The sequence below is a fragment of the Periplaneta americana genome, chromosome 7 (genome assembly GCF_040183065.1).
Source record: "Periplaneta americana isolate PAMFEO1 chromosome 7, P.americana_PAMFEO1_priV1, whole genome shotgun sequence".
Classification (NCBI taxonomy): Eukaryota; Metazoa; Arthropoda; class Insecta; order Blattodea; family Blattidae; genus Periplaneta; species Periplaneta americana.
The window spans coordinates 94990626-95013460 of record NC_091123.1 but is presented as its reverse complement, the minus strand read 5'-3'; the positions used below and the strand labels follow the sequence as shown (position 1 = coordinate 95013460).

Below are 22835 nucleotides of genomic sequence, written 5' to 3'. Positions count from 1 at the left end.
CCAATTCCACATAAACCCGTCTACAATTACAAACTTAAAAAACAACCATTAGGACTTATATATTTCTACATGAATTACTGCTAATTAAATTATTGTAAATCTAGCCATTACCAATATGCAGTAAAATGGGCTTCATTTTTTTCTAAAAAGAGATTATTTTATTAACTACAGAATTTTGCCAACAGTTCAGCAAACTTTTTTTTTCTTTTTTTTTCGATTAATGATGTCTACAAAAATCTGTAAAATTAACGTAACCCCATGGAATTAAAGCAAAATAAAAGACATTTTTTTCTAGAAAAACTTTGCTTTACAATTGTTACATATTACTTTAAGAATCCATGTTTGCTTCTAATCACAAGTAATAATGTAAGGACCAAGCAGAATCATCTAACACCAGCCTTTTCAAAGACATTAAATCTTTTTCACTTGCCATCACATATCAAGAGGGGCCATTATGACCACAGATAATAGCTGGGCAAATATTTAAAATGGCTTATGATTTTAAAACTTTTCCTCAGATCCATTCGATTTCAATGCACTGTTGGTTACTTGACAAGGAAGAAATGGATTCAGAACCTAATTATGAACCACTAGCAATACCTTTTTAATAGTTTTATAAATGTTGAATAGAACTTTTCGTAAATAGCAAAATAATACTATAAAGTTTACTACACAAACACTTTACTAAGTAAGGGTAAGTAAACAAATAGTAAACAAAACTGTTAGGGAGCATATTTGCATTAATTTTAAGCTTCTTTATGTAAGTTGCTTTCAAATTGCTTTTACTAAGTTATTACAGAAATAGGTACAAAATACTCTACTCGTGTAACAATATTCTTACAGTATAAATCAATCCATCTTGGACTTGCAATATTTCTTTGAAGAATGAATTTCACTTAACAATTGTTTATTTTGAAGATCATGTCATGAAAAGCAACACAATCCTCACTCAAGAATTATTTTACAACAAGCATTGATTTTACTGTTTTACAGACAATTTATTTTTCTCATCAGTCCATAAAGTGTTCATGTGAGAAAATAATCCTTCTTCGACACACACATGTGTTCCAGGGATACACATAATGAACTCCACTACCTTCTTCAAATTTGAGAGTTCTCCTTCAGTAATTTTAAAAAGATCCACCCAGACTTCATCTAAACGTTTGGTGTTGCTATCATTCACTTTGAGAAATTAATAATCATAATTAAGCTGCGGATTTTTAGGCACTAAAAATAGTTGAAATAGGCAGGCAAAATAGGCATTCAAAATTCTAAAATAGGCATTTAAAATGGCACTAACAATTTCTAATTCTTAATGCCTAACACAACCATAGTGTAGCATTATACATTAGTTTCTATAGTAATGCCATTATGGCAGTGAATAACTAAATATCCCTCCAAATGTTGTAATGAGAACTGATGTCTGTTGTCTGTAAGAATGTTCTTAAATTAGGAGAAACTCCCCTCCACTTCACATGAAGTGATGGGGCAATACTTCAGGGATCCAATCTCACCTGGGGACCAAACCAGTGGAAACGCAGTAATGTCAATGTAATTTCCAACCAGTGCTTCTGCCACCAATAACACTTGCTCCCAACCAGGATTTCTTTTCACAATTTTCAAATACTCATTTCTCATTGCTTCTTCCACACTGCTTGGTATTTGTTTTGGAATAGCTTCTACTTTTTTCATAACTTGCGCAGCATTGTGGAGTGGAATACTTCTCGTTTCCAGTTTCGTTATGTAAGCAGGCAGCTTTCCAAAGTTTGCTTTGATGAAAGCAAGATCAGATCTTAGCTTTGGGTTTGAGAAGTTAGGATCACCATCGATCCATTGTTTCAGAACATATGCTCTTGATGACTTTTGCTTTGGCATATCTCCACGTATTTTTCACGTATTACAGCAGAAAACTCAACTCCATACTAAACTCACAAAATGGATACACAGTTCAAAACAACTACCCTAGTCAACTACCATCAATGATTCACGCGGCTTTCGAAATGCATTTTTTTTTCTTATTGGTAGAATTTAAATTATTCGATTTCTCTGGGCTCTGGTGGCAGTAAGACATAATACACAAATTATCGATAGTTGTATGGCATCACTGCCCTCTGCTGGATAAAAAATAAACAAATTACAGATTAAAAAAAAATATTGATAGAATAGTCAATAAATTCAAATATAATATATAATACGGATATTTAGGCAACTTTTAGACATTTATAAGCAAATAGGCATTTACTAGTGAAATAGGCAATTATAGGCACTATAGAATTCGCATATAATACTCACAATGCCTTAAAATGGATATGTAACCTAAAAGCTTATGTCTTCAGGTTAAGGATTAAAATAGGCATATAGGCATAAATCCGCAGCTTACTCACAATAATATTGTTTCATAATAGTCCAGTTAAAGTCACCTGCAATGATGAAGTGCGATGTTTGTAATTTGTATTGTAGAACAGACACTGTAACTCTTCCGTTCTTTCTCAGTTTAGAACTCTAAAATACAGGACACAAAGCTGTCCCAAAGACTTTTCTTGGGACAACGGGACACATTAGCAAAAACGGAACAATACCATATTTTACGGGACGCCTGGGAACCCTATAGAAGTCATTACAATAAAGGAATAGCTATTTCATGTGAAACTGTAAAAAATTTAAATCACGCCCATTTAAAATAAAATGTATAAATATTTTTTTTTTTTTTTTTTTTGGAATTATTAAATTATTTTGTATGTAATGTTTCTTACTAGATACACAGGAAATCATTATTTATAAACGTCTTTTTAATAGCAGTTCAAGAAAAATTAGGAAGACCAATATCATTGGTAACATAGAAGAATATTTTTATTATATCCATGAAACTAGTTTTCCTAATAGCATTTTTTTTTTTTTTCGTTACGTAATTTTAATAATGGGTATTAGATATTGAGTTGCAGTCTTAGTTCTTTCAATTTTTTTCTAAGCACAAAGAACTAAATTTTGACAGAAACAAGTAAAACCAAAATGAGAAAATATGTATCATCTTCTTGACAACTTTTTTTTTCCAAATTTAAAACGTAACTTTTCCATAATTTGTTTTTTTACATATTAACTTTATACAATGAGAATGTAAAAATCTGCTAATTGACAATATTAGGAAATGACAAGAGCTGGATAGCCATTCAACTTATATAAATATTCATGATCTTGTGGGCACTTTACATGCATGTTGAACTACCTTCTGACAGTAAAATTCTTGTCTATATATACTATAGTAGTTACAGGCCTATTCATGGTTATAAGAATAAGAATAGCAAGACTACCAGGTCCTTCTTGTTTTTCAAACATTTCTACCACTCATAAAAGTGATTATACCACCAGAATACTCTTGTACATTACATTATATAACCCCCTTAAGCTTTAACAAGCATTTCGTATTTTCAATGCAGAATTCTTATAGTTGCAGAAATAATCTTAACACAACTTAATGTTCAGCTGTGGTATCCATTTTGTTTCACACACATTTAAAAGGAAAAGAAAAAACAAAAAGCATTTCAAAGCAATATGACGGAAAAATATTTCCTATGCAGGTATCAAACAGAGGCAGTTTTGTATTTTCAGGTTACAATGGTTTCCATTACAACGTATTGTGGGAAAAAAGAGAATGACTTCAAGTCTTACTTTTCTGAACGACACTAGGAAATATTTGTGTTCACTGACATTTTACAATGATAATTATTATTACTAAATCGTATTCATACATTGGCAGAATGTTGTACATAATAAACACATAACAATTTCCAATTAGATAAGATTTTTTCCAATGTTATCTTCAAGTGATCAAGTGATTATTGCTTATCGTGAGAACTGACACCGAAAACAAAGTCCAACATAAATCAATTTTAACATTAACAGAGGTTCTCAAAATGGTACAATTCAAAAAGAAAGTAAAGCCGAAGTTTTAGACTATGGGTCTGGAAAACAATCAGTTATCATCCATGTTTTTATCAACTTCTGTTAACAGTCACTCTAGAAGATGGTTCATCAATTATACTTCTCTTGTATCTTCATTTCAGAAAAGAAGCTCTTCGCATTACTTGGCTCATAGAGAACATTGCAAGTGACAATCACTAATCAACCACTTTACCACAATTCAAGAAATACCAATAATGTAATAATGAAATCAATACCTCGTCTTTGAGAATTTTCGAGGCAGATGGTTGCAGTCTCTGAAGAAGGGGCTCGAAGAAATTACGTAATCTCTTTTCAGGCTCTGATTTTAATGCTCTAACCTGTAATAGTAAAATATAATCAAAATGTAAATATAAAATATGCAACAAAACAAAGGTATATAAATATAATAGCATATTCAAATTCTAATCAGAGAATATAATTACTTCAAATTAAATTCAAAAGAACATCGAAAACAAATCACAGAAAATTAGAAGAAAAATGCATTTAAAAATCAGACTCTTCACAGGTCATGATTATTTGTCAGAACATCTTTACCGGACTGAAATAATAGAGGACCCAAAGTGCACAATATGCAACCAGAATGGACAACTTCTCAATAAAGAACACCACCTCCACTGTCAAAAACTAGTCAACAGAAAGCAATTAAATCATGAAATAGCAGGATTATACTGGGAAGTAAGAGAAAAAATAATGCAAGTTAATTGAATCTCATCACCATTGGGCACAACAACAACAACATATTTTCAAAATACTGAGTGGGACAAAAGTTCCTTAACACCCTTATAAAATGTAAAGTAGTAGTACTGGGTACAGTTGGTCATGATAGAAACAGCTTAGGCTCAGGGGAAAGCATATTTTTTGTGTCAAGCAGACGTCCGCCATATTGAGTTCAATTTGACAATTTTAAAAAGGAGGGGAGTGATGCGATACAACAAATATTATAGGGCTAGAATTTCGAGAGAAATGCAGTGGTCAAAGTTTATTCAACCCATCTTTAACCAGTAAAAAGTTACAAATGCATGATAATAATTAATAATTTCTCCTTTCCCGGGTATGAAAAAAAGTGTCAGAATGTCTCATGAGATTATACTGATGTTTAGAAAGAGATGTTCACGTGCTACTACACATGACTTTCAACGATATCCTCAAAGAAATCCTGTATTGCATGTGACAGTTGTACAACTACTCCAAAAGTTCTGGGAAACAAGTTCAGTTGACGATAGAGACAATTAGGATGAACCAGAAGTTCCACTGAAGAAGTGGTGTTAGTTAACAATCAATCATTCGAATCTTGCATAAGCACAAATGGCATTCCAATAAATTTCAGTTCAACATCATATTAGTGTGCATACCAGAATATGGACAAAACATTGGCTAGATTTTATAAGTGGAAGACATGAGCATAACTTTTACTGGGTAAAGATAAGTTAAAATAACTTTCACTAAAATATGGCAGTCAATACATTGCAGCCATCTGCTTGACACACAAATATGGTTTCTCTGGATGTAACCTGTTTCTATCATGACTAACTGTACTGAGCATAACTCCTTCACATTTTATAGGCGGTGTTAAAGGACTATATCAAGATTTATAGCAATATATATATATATATATATATATATATATATGTTGTTGTTTTCTAATGCCAGGCGTTTGACAATAAAGTCATTTGACCTCTTGCACTCCAATATTTTTCGAAGATATTATCATGACTAGCCACTGAAGCATAAATTTTGAGGTGTTCCGAATCCATTTATATATATATATATATATATATATATATATATATACACACACACACACATATATATACATATATATATATATATATATATATATATACAGAGTGGAAGAGAAATAACCCTGCAGATTTTTAGATATATATATATATATATATATATATATATATATATACAGAGTGGAAGAGAAATAACCCTACAGATTTTTAGATCGAATAGCTCATGTTGTATGTAACAAAAAACTGTAATACCATATTGGTGGAAAGTTCATAGTTTCCACAGAAAAAAAAAATTTTTTCCAAATGTTTAACATCCTTTTATTCGGTAACTATTGCGAATTGCATCGTGATTTTTGTTCATATCGATAGAAAATCTAATAAAGAATCATTTATTCCTCTGTCGTAGTTTTCATGTTAATTTAATTTAAAAAACACTAATTTCAAACCACTGAACGATGCAAGCCACATCACAACATTGTAGCTAGAGAAGGGAGCGCAAGGCAGTATATGTATGCTGAGTTTGTTGACCTCTTACATCTGTATTGCAATAAGAAAGGAGACTTTTAGCATTGATGTTGCCAGATTGCTGAAATTTCCAACTTAATTTTCTAATTAACCGTGCATTTAATCACAAAATATAACATAGGTAGGTTTTCTATTCATTTAAGTTTATCCTATCCCATTCTTATCAATCTGCAAGGTTATTTCACACTTCCACTCTGTCCATCTGTGTCTCTCTCTCTATTTTATATATATATTTTTTTTCAATAAAAATAGTTTTTGTGTGAGTTCATTTCTTACACATAAGGGGAAGCTACTAGTAAAATATTATAAAAATTGCTCAACAAATGACGTTAAGTATATGCTGAAGAAATTATGATACCATACCTAAAAGCATTAGACTCCAAACCTTTGATACACTCTCACATAAAATTTGTTTGTGTGGATCAAACAAGAGGAAAAAGATCCAATGGCAGACCTCAAAAGAGATGGACAGAAAACAAAATTGTAACAGGCCACTCGGCCTAATACTTGTCAGGATGATGATATATACAGAGTGAAAGGTAACCTTTTACAATCCTTCTGGGATATGATATCTTGAATTATGACAAACAAGAAAGTTCAATAACATTTTGTTCTCAAAAGGGCGGTTTTCGAAAAAAATGATATCTTGTAACTTGAAATTATGAAAATGCTCAAAATTGGATTTTATCTCATGTAGGAAGATAGAGTAAAATATGTATGGCCATGTTACAGTACTATTTGCATGGAAAATAACACAGATTTCGAATAAATCGCGTGAACAATCGTGTACATTGCATGGGAACAGGGCAGTGACACGCTGGCAACACTGTTTCTGATGTACGCAAACCATGTAGACGAGCTAGGTGTACGGAGAGAACGATATGCTTACATTCACTTCGTCATTAGTTTCAGGCTACGTGCAGTTCGAAGCAGTTGAAACACAATGAGATGGCACAGTTTTCTAATCGTGAGTATCTGGAATTAATTGTACTGTATTATTGATGAAATTGCCTTAACATGTAACGGAAACTACGTGTTTATTCGTATTAAATTTAGTGCTGAAACGATACAATAATGAACGTTTCATCACAGACAACAAATAACATAGTTCATGTAATTAATTAACATGTTACGATTACGTAAATTTTGATTTGACTGCATTCTCAACAGATGTTTATGTTTACAAAATGGTATGTGTGTACATCCTCTCAAAACCCCTACCAAGTAGATGATTGAAGCGGCATTCAGTATGCTGGGATGCAATGATCTCGCGAAGTAAACACTGCTACTGTGTCCAATGTTGCAACATTGCAACATTCGTTTTCTGGAATTATTACACAAACTGTTGGTCGTATGAAAAAATATTATTTGGCAAAACGTTCCCAAATGATATGATCTGTTGTTATGTGTGTGAAGTATCGTAAAAGGTTACCTTCCATCCTATATATATATATATATATATATATATATATATAATTATTATTATTATTATTATTATTATTATTATTATTATTATTATAGGCACACACAGGTCTGCATTTATGATGAAATAATATTTCAAATACAAATTCATATTAGTAATAAATACAGCCTAACAGCACTACTCTCCTTGAAACTGTTATTTCCAACATTGCAGTAGATAAGTGGGCCTATAAAGTGTTATCAGATTGAATTTTCTTAAAATAAAGTTCATATATTAGACACTATTGTATTAATATTCTTTCCATGATCATTATGCAAGTAATAATTCAGTTTAACAAAATTAACAAATTACTTTCTGATGTACATGAACAGACAATAAAATTATATCATACAAGTTTGGAGCTAATGACATTTTTGTTTCATATTATGAATATTGGATAATGAAATAAGAAATTCATCAAATCAATGCACAGTACAATTTTTAATTGTAATTGTAATGTAACTGGTAAATGGTTTACAAATAAAATAGATATAAAGGAAAATAATGGGTTTTTCTTTTCCTCTGTTTCAGACCAATTCACAATATGAACATGATTTCTTTTGATATAAATATCCAGCATGACAGTGGAGACCAATTCGTGCTCTTTTACAGAGCAGACCGTCTAACATTTTTCTTGTTTGTGAGTGCACACACTGCTTCGTAAGAGCAGCTGAGTTGGTCATCACTGCAGTGTGGGAAAGATTAACAAAATACACTATGAAATGCGACTGCAAGAACTAAAAATACTAACTCTGAGTGCAGGACTGAGTGTAGCCAATTCCTGTCGAACATTGTTGGGCAGACTGTTTGACGAAGAATGAATAACATCAAGCACAGAAAAGAACTGGTCATGGCTCACAGGTTTGCTTTGAGGACTGTGAGTTAGGATATCTTTAAGATAATTTACAACAAAGCTTGTGTAGTTTCTCATATCCATCATTGGTGCCATTACTTCCAACCATACTAAAAGAGAGAAAAAAATCCTTTAATCATCATGTTCATCACTTTTATTCTTATGAAAATGAGAACTGTTAATTTCGAAGACTTATTTACTGACTTAGAGAACCCTGAGGTTCACTGCCACCCTCACATAAGCCTGCCATCCTGAGCAAGATTAATCCAGTCTCTACCATCACACCCCACCTACTGTACCTCAAACCATTTTAATATTATCCTTTCATCTATGGAATGGAATTTACAGGAGAAGAGCACTATGGCCCAGCACAGTAACCTGTTATGATTTATTGCGCTAACCCTCAAGCTAGGAGCATTCCCAAATCCACATTAGCTGACTACACTAAGGTTCGCTACATAACCAGATTTCGAGCAGGCAACCACCCTTGTTCCTAGACCAGTCCCCTCCATGTGTAGTCAGCTAACGATTGGTGAATGCTATAGAATGACGACGAAATGGAGAAATGGTGAACAATTGATGTAGATGCCTAATATGGGGAAAAACGGAAGAACCCCAACTGTAACCCTTGTCCACCACAAGTGTCACTATGGATTTTTCAATGAAAAATCCCAGGCTTACCGGGACTCGAATCTGGGCCACCTGCGTGACAGGCTGGAGGTCTGACCACTCAGCCACCACAGAGGACCATCCTTTCATGTAAGTTTCGGCCTCCCCAAAGTCTTTTCCCTCAGGTCTCCCAAGTAACATTCTTCTATACGCTACGTGCTACATATCTTACCCATCTCAAACATCCAGATTTAATTGAAGAGATGGATTCCAATGTGTCCTTTATTAAAGATTTTAACTCGCTTCATTCACGTTTTAATTTATCCTTTTCAAGCCTATATATAAAACCAAGTAAGTATATTTAACAGACTCTCCGCGGTCTTTACTTAGTGTCTGCATATGTTTTTTCAAATGGATCTAATGGCGTCAAATTTATTTTATCAGCCTTTGTCAATTTTCTCGTAACTTGTCATTTGGGACTCAGGCCAGTTTGCAATCCGCTTCTTCAATTATGTTAGGTGAAAAATACAATGCGTGCAGTTCTGTGTTGTGTAAAATTCTCCATTCTTCTGTAACTTCATCCCTCTTAGTTCCAAATATTTTCCTAAGCACCTTATTCTCGAACACCCTTAACCTCTGTTCCTCAAAGTGAGAATCCAAGTTTTACAACCACACAGAAAACCTGTAATATAACTGTTTTATAAATTCTAACTTTCAGATGACTAAAGCTTCTCAACCGAATAATAGCAAGCAATTCCCATATTTACTCTATGTTTAATTTCCTCTCGGGTGTCATTTATATTTGTTACTGTTGTTCCAAAGTATTTTAATTTTTCCACCTCTTCAAAGGATAAATTTCCAATTTTTATATTACCATTTCGTGCTATGTTCTGGTCACGAGACATAATCATATACTTTTCTTTTCGGAATTTACTTCTAAATCTGTATCTTTACTTGCTTCAAGTACAATCCCGGTGTTTTTCCAAATAGTTTGTGGATTTTCTCCTAACAACATATTTATGTCATCCACATCAACAAGCAGCCGATGTAACCTTCGAAATCCTCTCTGTTTTCTTGACTTTCCTAATGGCATATTCCAGAGCAAAGTTAAAAAGTAAAGGTGATAGTGCATCTCCTTGCTTCAGCTCGCAGTGAACTGGAAAAGGCAGACAGAGACTGGCATATATGGACTTGCTGTATGTTTCACTGAGACACATTTTAATTAATCGAACTACTTTCTTGGGAATAACAAATACATAAAGAATATCATATAAAACTTCTCTCTTAACGAAAACATATGCCTTTTTGAAATCTGCGAATAACTAATGTACTGTGTCCTTATACTCCTATTTTTTTTCTCCAATATCTGTAGAATACAAAAAATTTTATCAATCTATTACACATAAACCACATAGATGATCCCCAATAATTTCATATACATATGAGGTTTTAAAAATAAAACAAACCTTTCAAACCAATTTGGATGTCCTTCATTCCTCCTTGGCCCAAAGCCCACAGAATGGCAAGACCAATCGGCTGACGGTTTTGATATGAGTTGCGAAGGGCTGTCACTTTTGGAATGTTTGCAACTGTAACACTGGGATTTTGGAATGCCAGGAATTGAAGCATAACTTTGTATCCATACACAGATAAGGTACCTGAAACATATTCATTTCAATCACTGCCTATTCAAATGTTTACTCTACGTTCTGTTATTTGTTCTGTAGCAGAAATTTCTTAACATTTGTACTTGACTCATATTATATATACACACAGTAAAACCTCCCTAAAACGAAACGCTATCGTTCCAGAATTTTTTTTCCGTTTTCACAGGTTTTCGTTTCACAAAGAGTTGAGTTTTGGCAAAACTAAGAATAGATTACTGCAATATGCTCACTGTAGGAAGAACACAACGAAGAAATAATTTGAAATAAAAGTTACTACAGTACATGCAAAGTGAATTTTATTTTCATAATTATTAACTTACGTAATTGCAGCCTCTCTCTCTCTCCAATTCTCTGTCCCCCTAGTTTATTGGTCCCCACATTTCTTTTAAAGTGCACTGCCGTGACATTTTTTGAAGGGAACGTTGTAGAATTTCCTTCGCTTCCTGCATCAATTCAGAGTGTAAATTGCGCCCTGATCCATCGGTTGTGTAACTGAAGTTATGTTTGGTGGAAAATAGATTAATTTTACGTTAGACAAATCAATCCTTGGATGGCAGGTAGTATTGTCTAAAAACAATATGACCTTACGACTATGAAATTTCATTGCTCCATTAAAATTATGAAGCCACTCTTCCATGATAGAACTGGTCATCTAGGCTTTTGTATTAAATCGTACAGTTTCGCTTTATTCCCACTGTTATTTAACAATGTATAGGCATATTAACACAAAACTCAGAATAAATAAACGGAAAGCGTAATTAAATTGACACTACACTACAATTATTCAGAGTTTTATTCTACTAGCACCATCCTTTATCACTGTATTGGCTTGTTAGCACAAAACTGAGAATGCAAGAGGGTTGGAAGAAGTAACAGTACAGGAGGTCAGTAACCTGCCCGGGTCCTTAATAATAAGCACAGAATAGTGACATGTTTAGAGAAGCTTCACCCCCAACGCCTGACAAAGAATAGCGAAAGTCTTCCAGATCATTGCATATACAGTCACACAAAAAAATTATGCCATGCTTCGTATAGTATCATCGCAAAATGAAAAATGGTTTGCTAGAATTTAGCAACAGTTACGCTTAAAATTATCCATTTTAGTCAGGTTTTTTACCTAAATGGTGCCCAGAAATGATTCCGTTTTCGCGTTATATAAAAATATATATATATATATATATATATATATATATATATATATATATATACACACACACACACACACACTGTATATAGGATAAACACATGAAACCATTACCTCACCAAATTTCACACCTGCAACCAAAAAACGCATTTAAAAAATCCAACAAAATTCTCATAAAAACTTTGACAATTTCTGATTAACATGCAGAAAACTGCATCCAGATATCGTGTCTCAATAATTTGTTATTTACATCTTAAGTTGTAAAGGTTTCATGTAGACACCCTGTATATTAGGATGTAACTCAAATATATGGTGAAAAATATATGTTTTGTTTTTATTGGTCTCACTACCTTATTTTGTTCATTCTTATTACCCCTACGTTTCCTTGCCATATCTTAAAATTTATAGGTAGCTCTAGGGCCTTGTGTATTCCTATATTATGGTTGTTATTTTATTTTTATTTGTAAAGTAAAAACGACATCTCCACCAAGCAAGGACAGTTTAAAGAAACATTTGGTTGTTTGGTGGGAATAGTCAATTCATAACCCGAAGCAAGTTATTCTCAAACTGTCAAGTTTTAAGCTCTTTTCCCCCCCCCCCCCCACTTAAACTCCCACGAAAAGGGAATTATTTAAGATAGTGTTACAAAGACTACACAAAGAAGTTCAAACTTTCTGGAGAAAGCTCGAATCCCAACCAGAAAAGAGCATCATGTGACAAACAAAATTGAAGACTTTCATTCTAGGTGGACACGCTTATATATGAGTGATTTTAGGGGAGGGAGTTATGTTACTTCTTGCTGCTGCTCTGAAGCTTCCAAACAGGATGAAATATCACAAGCAAATGTGGTATTCCAACTAATACAGGACTGAAATTTGCCTGAAGGAATCCAGTTTATATCATTTGACACCACAGCAAGCAATACAGGTTTAAAAAGTGGAGTCTGTATTTTGCTGGAGCAGAAACTAAAAATAAGTCTTGTGAGTTTTACTTGTGGAAATCACATATTTGAACTTATTGTTGCACGTGTATTGGATACAATGTGGGAGTTACAAGTGGTCATTTGATAATTCTTGATAAAGATGATTGAACTATTTCTAGTCGATTAGAACCAATAAAAAGGGACTTGATTCAATTCGTTCATAATCAGCTTGCAAAATATAATTCTTGGGGTGACTACAAAGAACCGTTGCAACTCTCACTGCTCTGTCTTGTAGGTGTCTTAACATCGTCCAGTGCTTTACACAGAGCTAGGTGGATGGTGAAACAGATAACATAACTGAATATATACTTATTTTGATCACAGTTTCACATAATAGTTCGAGGGCTGCTGTATCTTGCTTTCGTAAATTGAATCTGTTTGTGGTACAATTTTATTTAAAATAATACTTTACTGCAACATCTATTGGCTTACTCAAGGACATCTTGAATTGCTACAGAATATAAAACCACACATGAATCTGTTGCAAACAGTGAGCTCAAACATTTTTCAAAGCATCTGTGACATTTGAGTGAAATTATAATTATTGGCCTTCCATTTTTCGATAAAGATGTGCATTTAGAGATAAAAGTGGTCATGACAGCATCATCAGACAAAGCATGAAAGGATCACATTCTACAAAGAATTAAGTTTAGTGAACAAAATATTGAAATAAAGGAACTGTTAGACTTTGTTTCAAATACCAAGAAGGTGTTAGTGACTTAGAGTGTTTCTGACGAATTTCTTAAAACACATCCTAGGCCCTAGGCCTTGGAAAAAAAAATGAGGACTTCAATCTAGCCAAACAGGGGGTCAATATTCTCCAAGTTAATGATTCAGCAGAACGTACTATTTCGCCGATAACAATCTTTCAACTCTTTTCTAATCAACCAAGTACCTCCTGCAAATAGTGGAAAAGTACCACTAACGATACCCAAATCCAAATAAACTGAAAAATGTCCAAATCCTTTTGGATCTCCCATAAGTAAAAGTCAAGAGGAGTTAAATCAGATGGCATGGTCTAGTGGTGGTGTGGTGGTCCACTGTCTTGTTCGGCTTACAATTTCTCATTAAAACAGATTGCACGAAAGGCAGGTAAAATGGATATGAAAACATGTCCAAGTGCACAAGAATAGTAACTGGTCCTCAAAAAAATAAGAATGGTAAATATGCACACCTATGAATAGGATGAAAAGGTGTTGTTGCATACTCTCCACACTTACCCAATTCAATAATAGCCAACACATCATTTTGTATAAAAATTATGATATTTACTATTGTACTCAAAAAGATCTACCACACAGCTTTAAAAATAGAATTCTCTAAGTAATCTAAATTTGTTATAAATAGAGAATATAGTACTGAGAAAACACACTATCCTTAAGGAGTTGATAACATTCCTTAAACTCAAGTCTTTTGGTTTACATTCCACTGAGAAGGTACCTACATCAACAACAGGCTTCAAGAAATAACCTGCAAGGTAATCCAAGTGTTATTCCACAAGTTATGCTTTATTAAATTCTTCAAAAAGAGTTTTACAGATGTGACATAAGAAAAAAACTAGTGAAATAAAATTTTGTTACATAAACCGAGTTTATAAAAACAGTTTCTTCAGTGTGGGTTATGCCTGTTACTCCTAAGCAACGATATGGTACCTTAAAATGTTGCACCTCTAAGCCAGCCATGCTTAGAGCCCTTCCCAATCCCTCAACAAATCGTGCATGATCAGTATTAGTTTGTATGCACCCTTCTTTAAAATTATAATGATTTCCTTTATCAAAACTTTAACAACAATGAGTGAAAAAAAAAAGTCTTATTTGCTGTAAATTAGTAAATTAATGAGTCAGCATCAATAATTTACTTTAAATCTATCTTAGTAGTGTATCCAGCTATTTGCTGACAACACGTGTTCCACTATGTTTCACTATGAATTTCCTCTTCTTATAAATGATGGGTAAAAAGCACGATGCTGTAAGATTTTATTTTAAATGAAAAGAAGAAAAGCAAAAGTTTAATTAGTATTACTAAAATGACATAATTTTAAAATTGCAATTTGTAACAGAGTTTGTTATTGATATTTCAAAATGTGTAATGAGTGTCCTTTTTTATATGTCCACTCAGCATGCTTTCATGGCAGCAAAGTCTTTTTCATAGCATCTTCAAGTTCAAACTCTTTTACGAATGTATCATTTGTATTTTGACTCACATAGTAAGGAACTCACTCCTTCCTCAAAGTTCAGTAGTAAACTTAACAAATATATAACCTGTAATATGTCTGCGTTGCAAGATATCGAGATGTAAACAGAACATAGTTTGCATTACAAAGTTAATTTCAACTGGGAAAATTTCCCGCAATTTTGAAACTAATCTTATGCTACAGTCAGGTTGCATGGCCTCCCCAGAGTTGCGGCCAATTTCAACTATTGATTAACCCACTATTGCTAAGCAATCTGAGCTTCCTTTGTACATGTGGAGAAAGGAGACATAATTTTACAACTATACCTCTGCTCATATCATTGGCCATTGCAGCAAGACAGATCTGAAAAAAGTGTGGAGCGGTTGCTTCACCAGCATCTCTGAGAGCTCGTTTCAGAACTTCTCGAATATCCCCAGAGAGTACACAGAGTGGGTAGTCGTTAGTTTTGGGGTTAAGAACAGGGTTGCTGTGGTCTAATTTGCTGTTCAAATAATCAGCCAATCCTTTCAACCATGCCAATGGTGCTTCTTGAAAACGTACTTGTCCAATCTCCAGTTCATTTATCATATCCTTTACGTCAATCTGAAATTTAAATTAAAATAATAACATTGTGCTCAAAAACAAACTTTGTGTTCATATTTAACACTTTCAACTGGTGACAGCCACAGTCTGTTGGATACACACCCAAACAATTTCCCTTTCTGTCTCACTCTCACCCTCCATCTCTCTTTCCATTGCCATACACGCATATATACACACGCATGCATGCACACACACACTCTCTCTCTCTCCCTCTCTCACTCACACACAGTCTCACACTCATTTTCCGCCCCTCCTTTCTCTAATATAATCTGAAATCACATAAGCAGGCTGAGAATAACTGAACAGGCCTACTGTTATTTTGTGAAATGACGTAAGAAGAGCTATATGGCATCAGAAATGGACTACCTAAGGCTGGATGCAAAGAAAACATAATATGGGAAAACATAAAACTTGTTCTCTAGTTCCGAACAATGAAAGTGAATAATCAGCTTCTCACACGAGTTCATTCAAACTCCTATATGAGTATCTCGAAAATAATACAATTACCTGTCTTTGGACAGTTAACTAAACAACAACCTGTATTTAATATGATGTAATACAGATGTAACCGAGAGGGTTTGGAATTGAACGGGTTACATCAGCTTCTGTCTATGCGGATGACGTGAATATGTTAGGAGAAAATCCACAAATGATTAGGAGAAACACCAGTGGCGGCTCGTGAACTTGTGGATTGGGAGAGCTCCAGTAGATTTCGGTACATATAAATTTCACTTCTTTATACCAGTACTAATAAGTATAGGACAAAAATAAATGCACTGCATATCGAAAAACCAAAATTTCCTATTTAATTGGGAGATGTCTGTGGGACCACTTGCTAATCCCTAAGAAAAACTAATACCATCGATTTCAGTCTGAATTTCAGATCAGCAGACACCCAACTTACAATCTACCAGTTCATTCTGAATTGTCTTAGAATAACCTTAAACAGTGGCATGTTCCAAATGATTTTTGAGAGGCTCGTTTAGATTACTCACGAACTGTAGCAATCCACGAAACACATCAGGGTTCTTCGAATCGTTTTTTTCATCATGTCCCCTAAGGGGAAGTTCATATTGGCCACAAAATGTGATACAATCAATTTTTTTTTTTAAATAATTTCACGATTTTTTCTCACTTCTTGATTATGTTTAAGAATGTTTGTTCTGTTCGTTTCACTTAATTGCACAGCAGTATGAGTTGCGTAACATAGCCAATGAAACAACATTTTCAGGTGAGACTGCGAAGATTCGTGCATTTTGCTTTTTAGGGGCAAATGTCCTAAATCTGTCACACCACTCCTAGTCCTTGCAGCATCACCACCGAAGAGGAGGCAAGGAAAACAAAATACAGATTTTTTTTGTTTACATCCACATAACCACAAATGCTTAGCGTAAATTTCATTGTTATACTTCCTTACATATATGCACTATTTCGGCTGGATGAAGATTAATTTCGACCCTTTAATTTCACTTCATTACATCAATATTCTCCACAAGGGAAATTTCAGAAAAATAAAATTAATATTCTGTAATTCACACACACTCATGCTTGCAAATTTGCACTGGTTAAGTTACAGTATTAAAACGTCACACCAAAGCAACACTCAGGTATACTGACTGTCAACAATTTTCTAAAACTGGAAGTCTCTTTCGTATTTTACGTGTTATATCAAAAGGATTCTACTCGTGCAATCATTTTGAGTTAAGGCAAATATTAGGTTCTGCTGGAGGCTGGATATATACGTAATAATAAGGCAAAAGAGAATATCAATTTCGTTATGTAGTATTAGTAGTATTTATTTATTTAACCTGGTAGAGATAAGGCCGTCAGGCCTTCTCTGCCCCTCTACCAGGATATTCCAACTATAATATGAACAATAAAATTACAAATTTCGAAAAAATTACAAATTACAAATTAATTTCGTTATATTAACTCGATAAGATTCTACAACAATAAGTATGTGAAAAGAAAATAAAAATTTTGTCATTAAGTTTCAAAGGAATAGAGAATCCATTTGACGCAGCATTACAACAGCAGTGTGGGAGGAGAGGAAAGATCCCTTGTGGCCTGGCTCTGCAAGCCACTGCAGCGAGATATGGGTTTTAAACAGCAGCAGTTTCCCTCTGCTTCCCTTCACCTCTCTACCCCCTGACCTAGCAAGACACACTCTCTATGAGCTGACCACCCTGCAGATCCCAGGACGACTTTGAATGCAGTGTCAATTCCAATACAGTCGACGCGCAAAAAGATTATGCATAAGATAATAGTACATATTCCTGTCCAGATGAAATATAAAGCAATTTACCAATAAAAGCTGTAACAATTCTTCTAAAAATCAAAATAAATATTATTTTTATTTTCCTGTCAAAGCAGGGAGTGCTGCAGCTCCTCAGCTCTTATGGACGAGCCGTCCCTGAGAAACACGGAAATTTTACTTGAAGCAAGTAAAGCAATAGGTTTGGAAGTAAATCCCGAAAAGACAAAGTATATGATTATGTCTCATGATCAGAACATTGTATGAAATGGAAATATAAAAATTGGAAATTTATCCTTCAAAAAGGCAGAAAAATTCAAATATCTTGGAGCAACAGTAACAAATATAAATGACACTCGAGAGGAAATTAAACGCAGAATAAACATAAGAAATGCCTGTTATTATTCCGTTGAGAAGCTTTTGTCATGCTGTCAGAAAGTCTGAAAGTTATAATTTATAAAATAGTGTTACATTACCAGTTATTCTGTATGGTTGTGAAACTTGGACCCTCACTTTGAGAGAGGAACAGAGATTAAGGGTGTTTGAGAATAAGGTTCTTAAGAAAATGTTTAGGGCTAAGAGAGATGAAGTTACAGAAGAATGGAGAAAGTTACACAACACAAAACTGCACGGATTGTATTCTTCACCTGACATAATTGAGAACATTAAAACCAGACATTGGAGATGGGCAGGGCATGTAGCATGTATGGGCGAATCCAGAAATGCATATAGAGTGTTAATTGGAAGTCGGAGGGAAAAAGACCTTTGGGAAGGCCGAGACGTAGATGAGAGGAAAATATTAAAATGGATTTGAGGGAGATGGGATATGATGATAGACTGGATTAATCTTGTACAGGATAGGGACCGATGGCAGGCTTATGTGAGGGCAGCAATAGAACCTCCGGGTTCCTTAAAAGCCATAAATAAGTAATACAGATGTAATATTAAGCAGTATGAATAAATCCTCTGACCACATTTTGTGCCCAGGAAAGACCAAGTTTTCAATTTGACAGGAGGCTAATTGATGCCTGGGTTGTTCTAGAAGTTTTAGCAATGTGAAAAATCCTGTCACCACCCAGGATTGCATCCAGTTCCACAGTCATTGCTCTACCAACTGAACCACGCATTTGCCATAAAATTCCAGACAACTTAAAATCAATCTTGTAATTAGATTTGAAACGTTTTGTAGAATAAACAGCACCTCGTTTTTATAAAATGGAACATTTAGCATTAGAACTTTGAAAAATGAATAATCCCTGAAACATTTGAACTGTGGATTCGCAATTCATGAACGGTAAACTTTTTTATATAAATTTACGTTAGAAATATAAATACACAATGAAAATAAACAGAATCACGATAAAAACAACATATTGAAATATATAAAAACACAAAAATAACATATGCATTAAAATCGAATGCATGTGTTGGACAGATCGGTCCAGTTGATTTGCCATTTCCTTGAGATTTTCATAAAAAATTCTATCTGGTCTGGTTGGTTTCTATTGTCTTTCACTTTGAAAATGGCTTTTCTTACTTCTGCTGTGGGTATCAGCTCTATGTCGCATGACTCTGACTCTTCGATTTGACATGTGGTGGTTAGGTTAACTCTGTTGAGAAGTGTTTTTCCCCCAAGATTCAGGTGGGATCTCCGTGGTAGTGCTGGTTCACTTCCTTTTAAGGACACAAAAAGGATCTGTTAGTTCCTCTGAAGCTTGGGCATTTCCTTGTTCTTCCATGAAATTAGCACTGTGCAGAGTTTGATCATTTCTTTTCTGTGTCTGTGGCACTCATCATAAACCAAGGTCTGGCTGTCCTTTGGGGAATAAGTGAAGATTGTATATAGTTTTCTATTCCTTCCAGAGCAGGATCTAGTTGGTCCTTTTTAAGGACTGAAATCTCGTCAATTGTGTGTTTTCCGGTTTCCAGTTGTGTTCCCTTCAGTTTTCTTGAGACTAGGAAACTTTACTGATTTTTTTTTTTTTGTCTGTCTGTTTTGTTAGTGTAATATGTTGATTCTACTGGCAGAGGTCTTCTTAGAATGAATGACGAGAGTACATATTGTCATATGAGTAGTATGAAAGTGCAAGCTTATAGCATCAGGCTACTACACCACACCGAAGGAAGACGTTAGGCACTTAGCCAATCACATGGCTCATAACAGTCACACATCTCTTTTAATCCAATCACAGCATGTTAGAATACTGGCATTGCCAGCTCCTCTCATTGGCTACCATCCATATTCAATTCAATTTTGAAGTGAATGAGAACTGTACATATTATTGTGTGTATAAATAAATAAATAAATAAATAATAAATAAATATATACACAGGCTAGAAAGGAATACATTACATTAATTCACAGTAGGTAAGTTAATAGATCACGTCAATGCAAACAAGTTTTTTGATACATTCAATAGTTTTGAGAATAAGAAATGCAATATGTTGCAACGCTGCAAAGAGTAGCAGTGCTCCTTGAGGTCATTGCTCTGCAGTGGGAGTGACTATAACTCCAATCCTCCATTCCGCATGACTTGCAAGAGAAGAATGCAAACAAAATGTCTGATCAGATATGTTTCGTTCAAATTACTGTAGATCAAAACGTAAGGTATTCGATGAATTACATACATTTTTTGGTTTTTAACGTTCTTTATTACACTATAACATTTTAAAGACATGCAGATACGAAAATTATGCTCCAACAACTAGAATTGGTCAGAAAATTAGAAAATTGAGAAATCGACAATAAATTTTAGAGCAATGCCTACGTAACATTGGTTACAATCTTTATTATTATTATTTATTACGTTTTTTTTTTTTTTAATCTGTGGTGCTACAGCACGTGAAGGGCCTAGACCGACCAGCCAGCTGCTGGCCTCATGCCCACATGCCGAAGCAGAGGTGGACGATCATCCAACCAGAATGGAGGTATCGTGTGGTTAGCACGATGATCCCTCCAGCCGTTATAGCTGGTATTCGCAACCGGATTTCGCTACCTATTGTAGCTCCCCAAGTGCATCATGATGTTGGGTGGGCACCGGTCCCATACACTGGCCGAAATTTTATGAGAAAATTTCTTTCCCCATGAGGCATTGAACCATTTATTACGTATTAATACAATATTGTTCTAGGGAAAACAAACATTTGGGAAAATTTTAATTGGGTATGTAGTTTTTGGGAAACCTAATTTGGGAAACTAAACACTGGAACTGAAATGCAATGAGAAAAATTGATTGGAAAAATTGTTTCCCTCCCCATAAAAGAACCCTGTTCCTCTGTTAATATTTCATTTTCGTCTATGACATTTTCTTTGACATGAATTTTTACCCACAATACAACTTTTTATCTTCCTCAAATTATGTAGGTTATTTCTCACCATGTTGTGCCTTATAAAAATACTAGTCTTTTAATAAATGTCCTAATGAGAATGGTGTACATTTTTAGAGTTATATCTCTGTACAAGATTTCTTCTTTCAAAACTAAATAATTTCATGTTATGAGTTTTTAGGCTCGGCAGTGAATGTGTTCACAAGAAAACTTTTGACATGTAACATCTGCACGATACCTCCATTCTGGTTGGATGATCATCCACCTCTGCTTCGGCATGTGAATGTGAGACCAGCAGGCGGCTGGTTGGTCTGGGCCCTTCAAGGGCTGTGGCACCACAGATTATTATGTATGCCAAGTTTGTTCCTATTAATTTAAACTACAAAAAAAACTAACCTAGATACACAAAATTATTTTATTACATCTTATGTTTACCTCTGATTGAGGTTCTGGCTGATACATACATCTCACTTGACGGTATGTGTCAGAGGAAGAACAATTGTTTGTATACGTCTGAAGTATGATTAGTGTAATATGTAGCTAGTCAGCGAAGTATGCAATGGAGGGGAAAAGGAACTGGCCAGACTACCTCATTATCTCCTGGCTTAGTTGCCTAATGAATGATGCATTATTGGTATCACTTGTGAGGTTCAATGCCTGTCTTCGGACAGTTGACTAAACAAACAACCTTTTTAACTTTAAATTTAATTCCATAAGACTTATTTAACATTCACAGTACCTGTTAATTTCTTTGTTTTTCACATATCATAATTACAAAATAGTAATTAAACTTGGCTCTGATTGACTGGATGGTGTGTCTTTTGGTGTTCCAAATAAGTACTTTAGTGCGATTCTTGGCATCTCTCAGTGCAGTCCCTAACCGGAGATCCGATTGAGGGACTATTTTAGCTCCGGAGAATTTTACACTGAGGGACTCCATGTATCATAATCAGTGAAAAATATATCCAGTGCTTTTGCTTCAGTAAAGTCTCATTTTATAAACCTATGGATCAACAATTGGCTCTCTTCTGACAAAGGAAAAATTTTAAAGTCTGTACAAAAGAAACCAAATGACCTGGAAATGTATAAAAACTTGCCCTGACATGTTCAAGCATTTTTAACAAGAGCCAGACCAGGTCACATTGTCACACAATTGTACCTACACTCATTTCACATTTCTGATAATCCTACTTGTCTGTGGTGTAATAATCATGATGAAGATCTGGAACACATACTTCTATACTGTCCATCCATAAACCACAAAAGAAGTACCTAAATTAAAATCATCAGTACCAGTTGCAGAAGACACAGCCCTACAGTATACAGGGTGTTTCAAAAATACGGGGCATAATTTCAGGTATGTATTTCCCACGTGTAGACAATCAAAATAGTTCATTACAATATGTGTCCAGGAAATGCTTCATTTCCGAGTTATGGCCTTCACAACATTGAAATTCACCGGAACGTTTTTCTTTCCGCAGGTCGTTGTCATTACAGAAGATGTTCAAAATGTCCACCTCCTGCTTGAATACAGACC

The 22835-nt window shown here is 34.4% G+C and overlaps 1 protein-coding gene across 1 annotated transcript in view; it reads right to left on the bottom strand.

The window, feature by feature from the left end:
- The window catches only part of Tmem214 (Transmembrane protein 214), a 166053-nt gene that overhangs the window by 128067 nt on the left and 15151 nt on the right, over window positions 1-22835 (bottom strand). Inside the window, exons 3-6 of the mRNA XM_069831090.1 lie at window positions 15441-15717; window positions 10615-10806; window positions 8438-8649; window positions 4176-4277 (exon numbers count right to left, since the gene is read on the bottom strand). Of these exons, the coding sequence (XP_069687191.1) occupies window positions 4176-4277; window positions 8438-8649; window positions 10615-10806; window positions 15441-15717 (783 nt within the window). The remainder of the gene's footprint in view (window positions 1-4175; window positions 4278-8437; window positions 8650-10614; window positions 10807-15440; window positions 15718-22835) is intronic.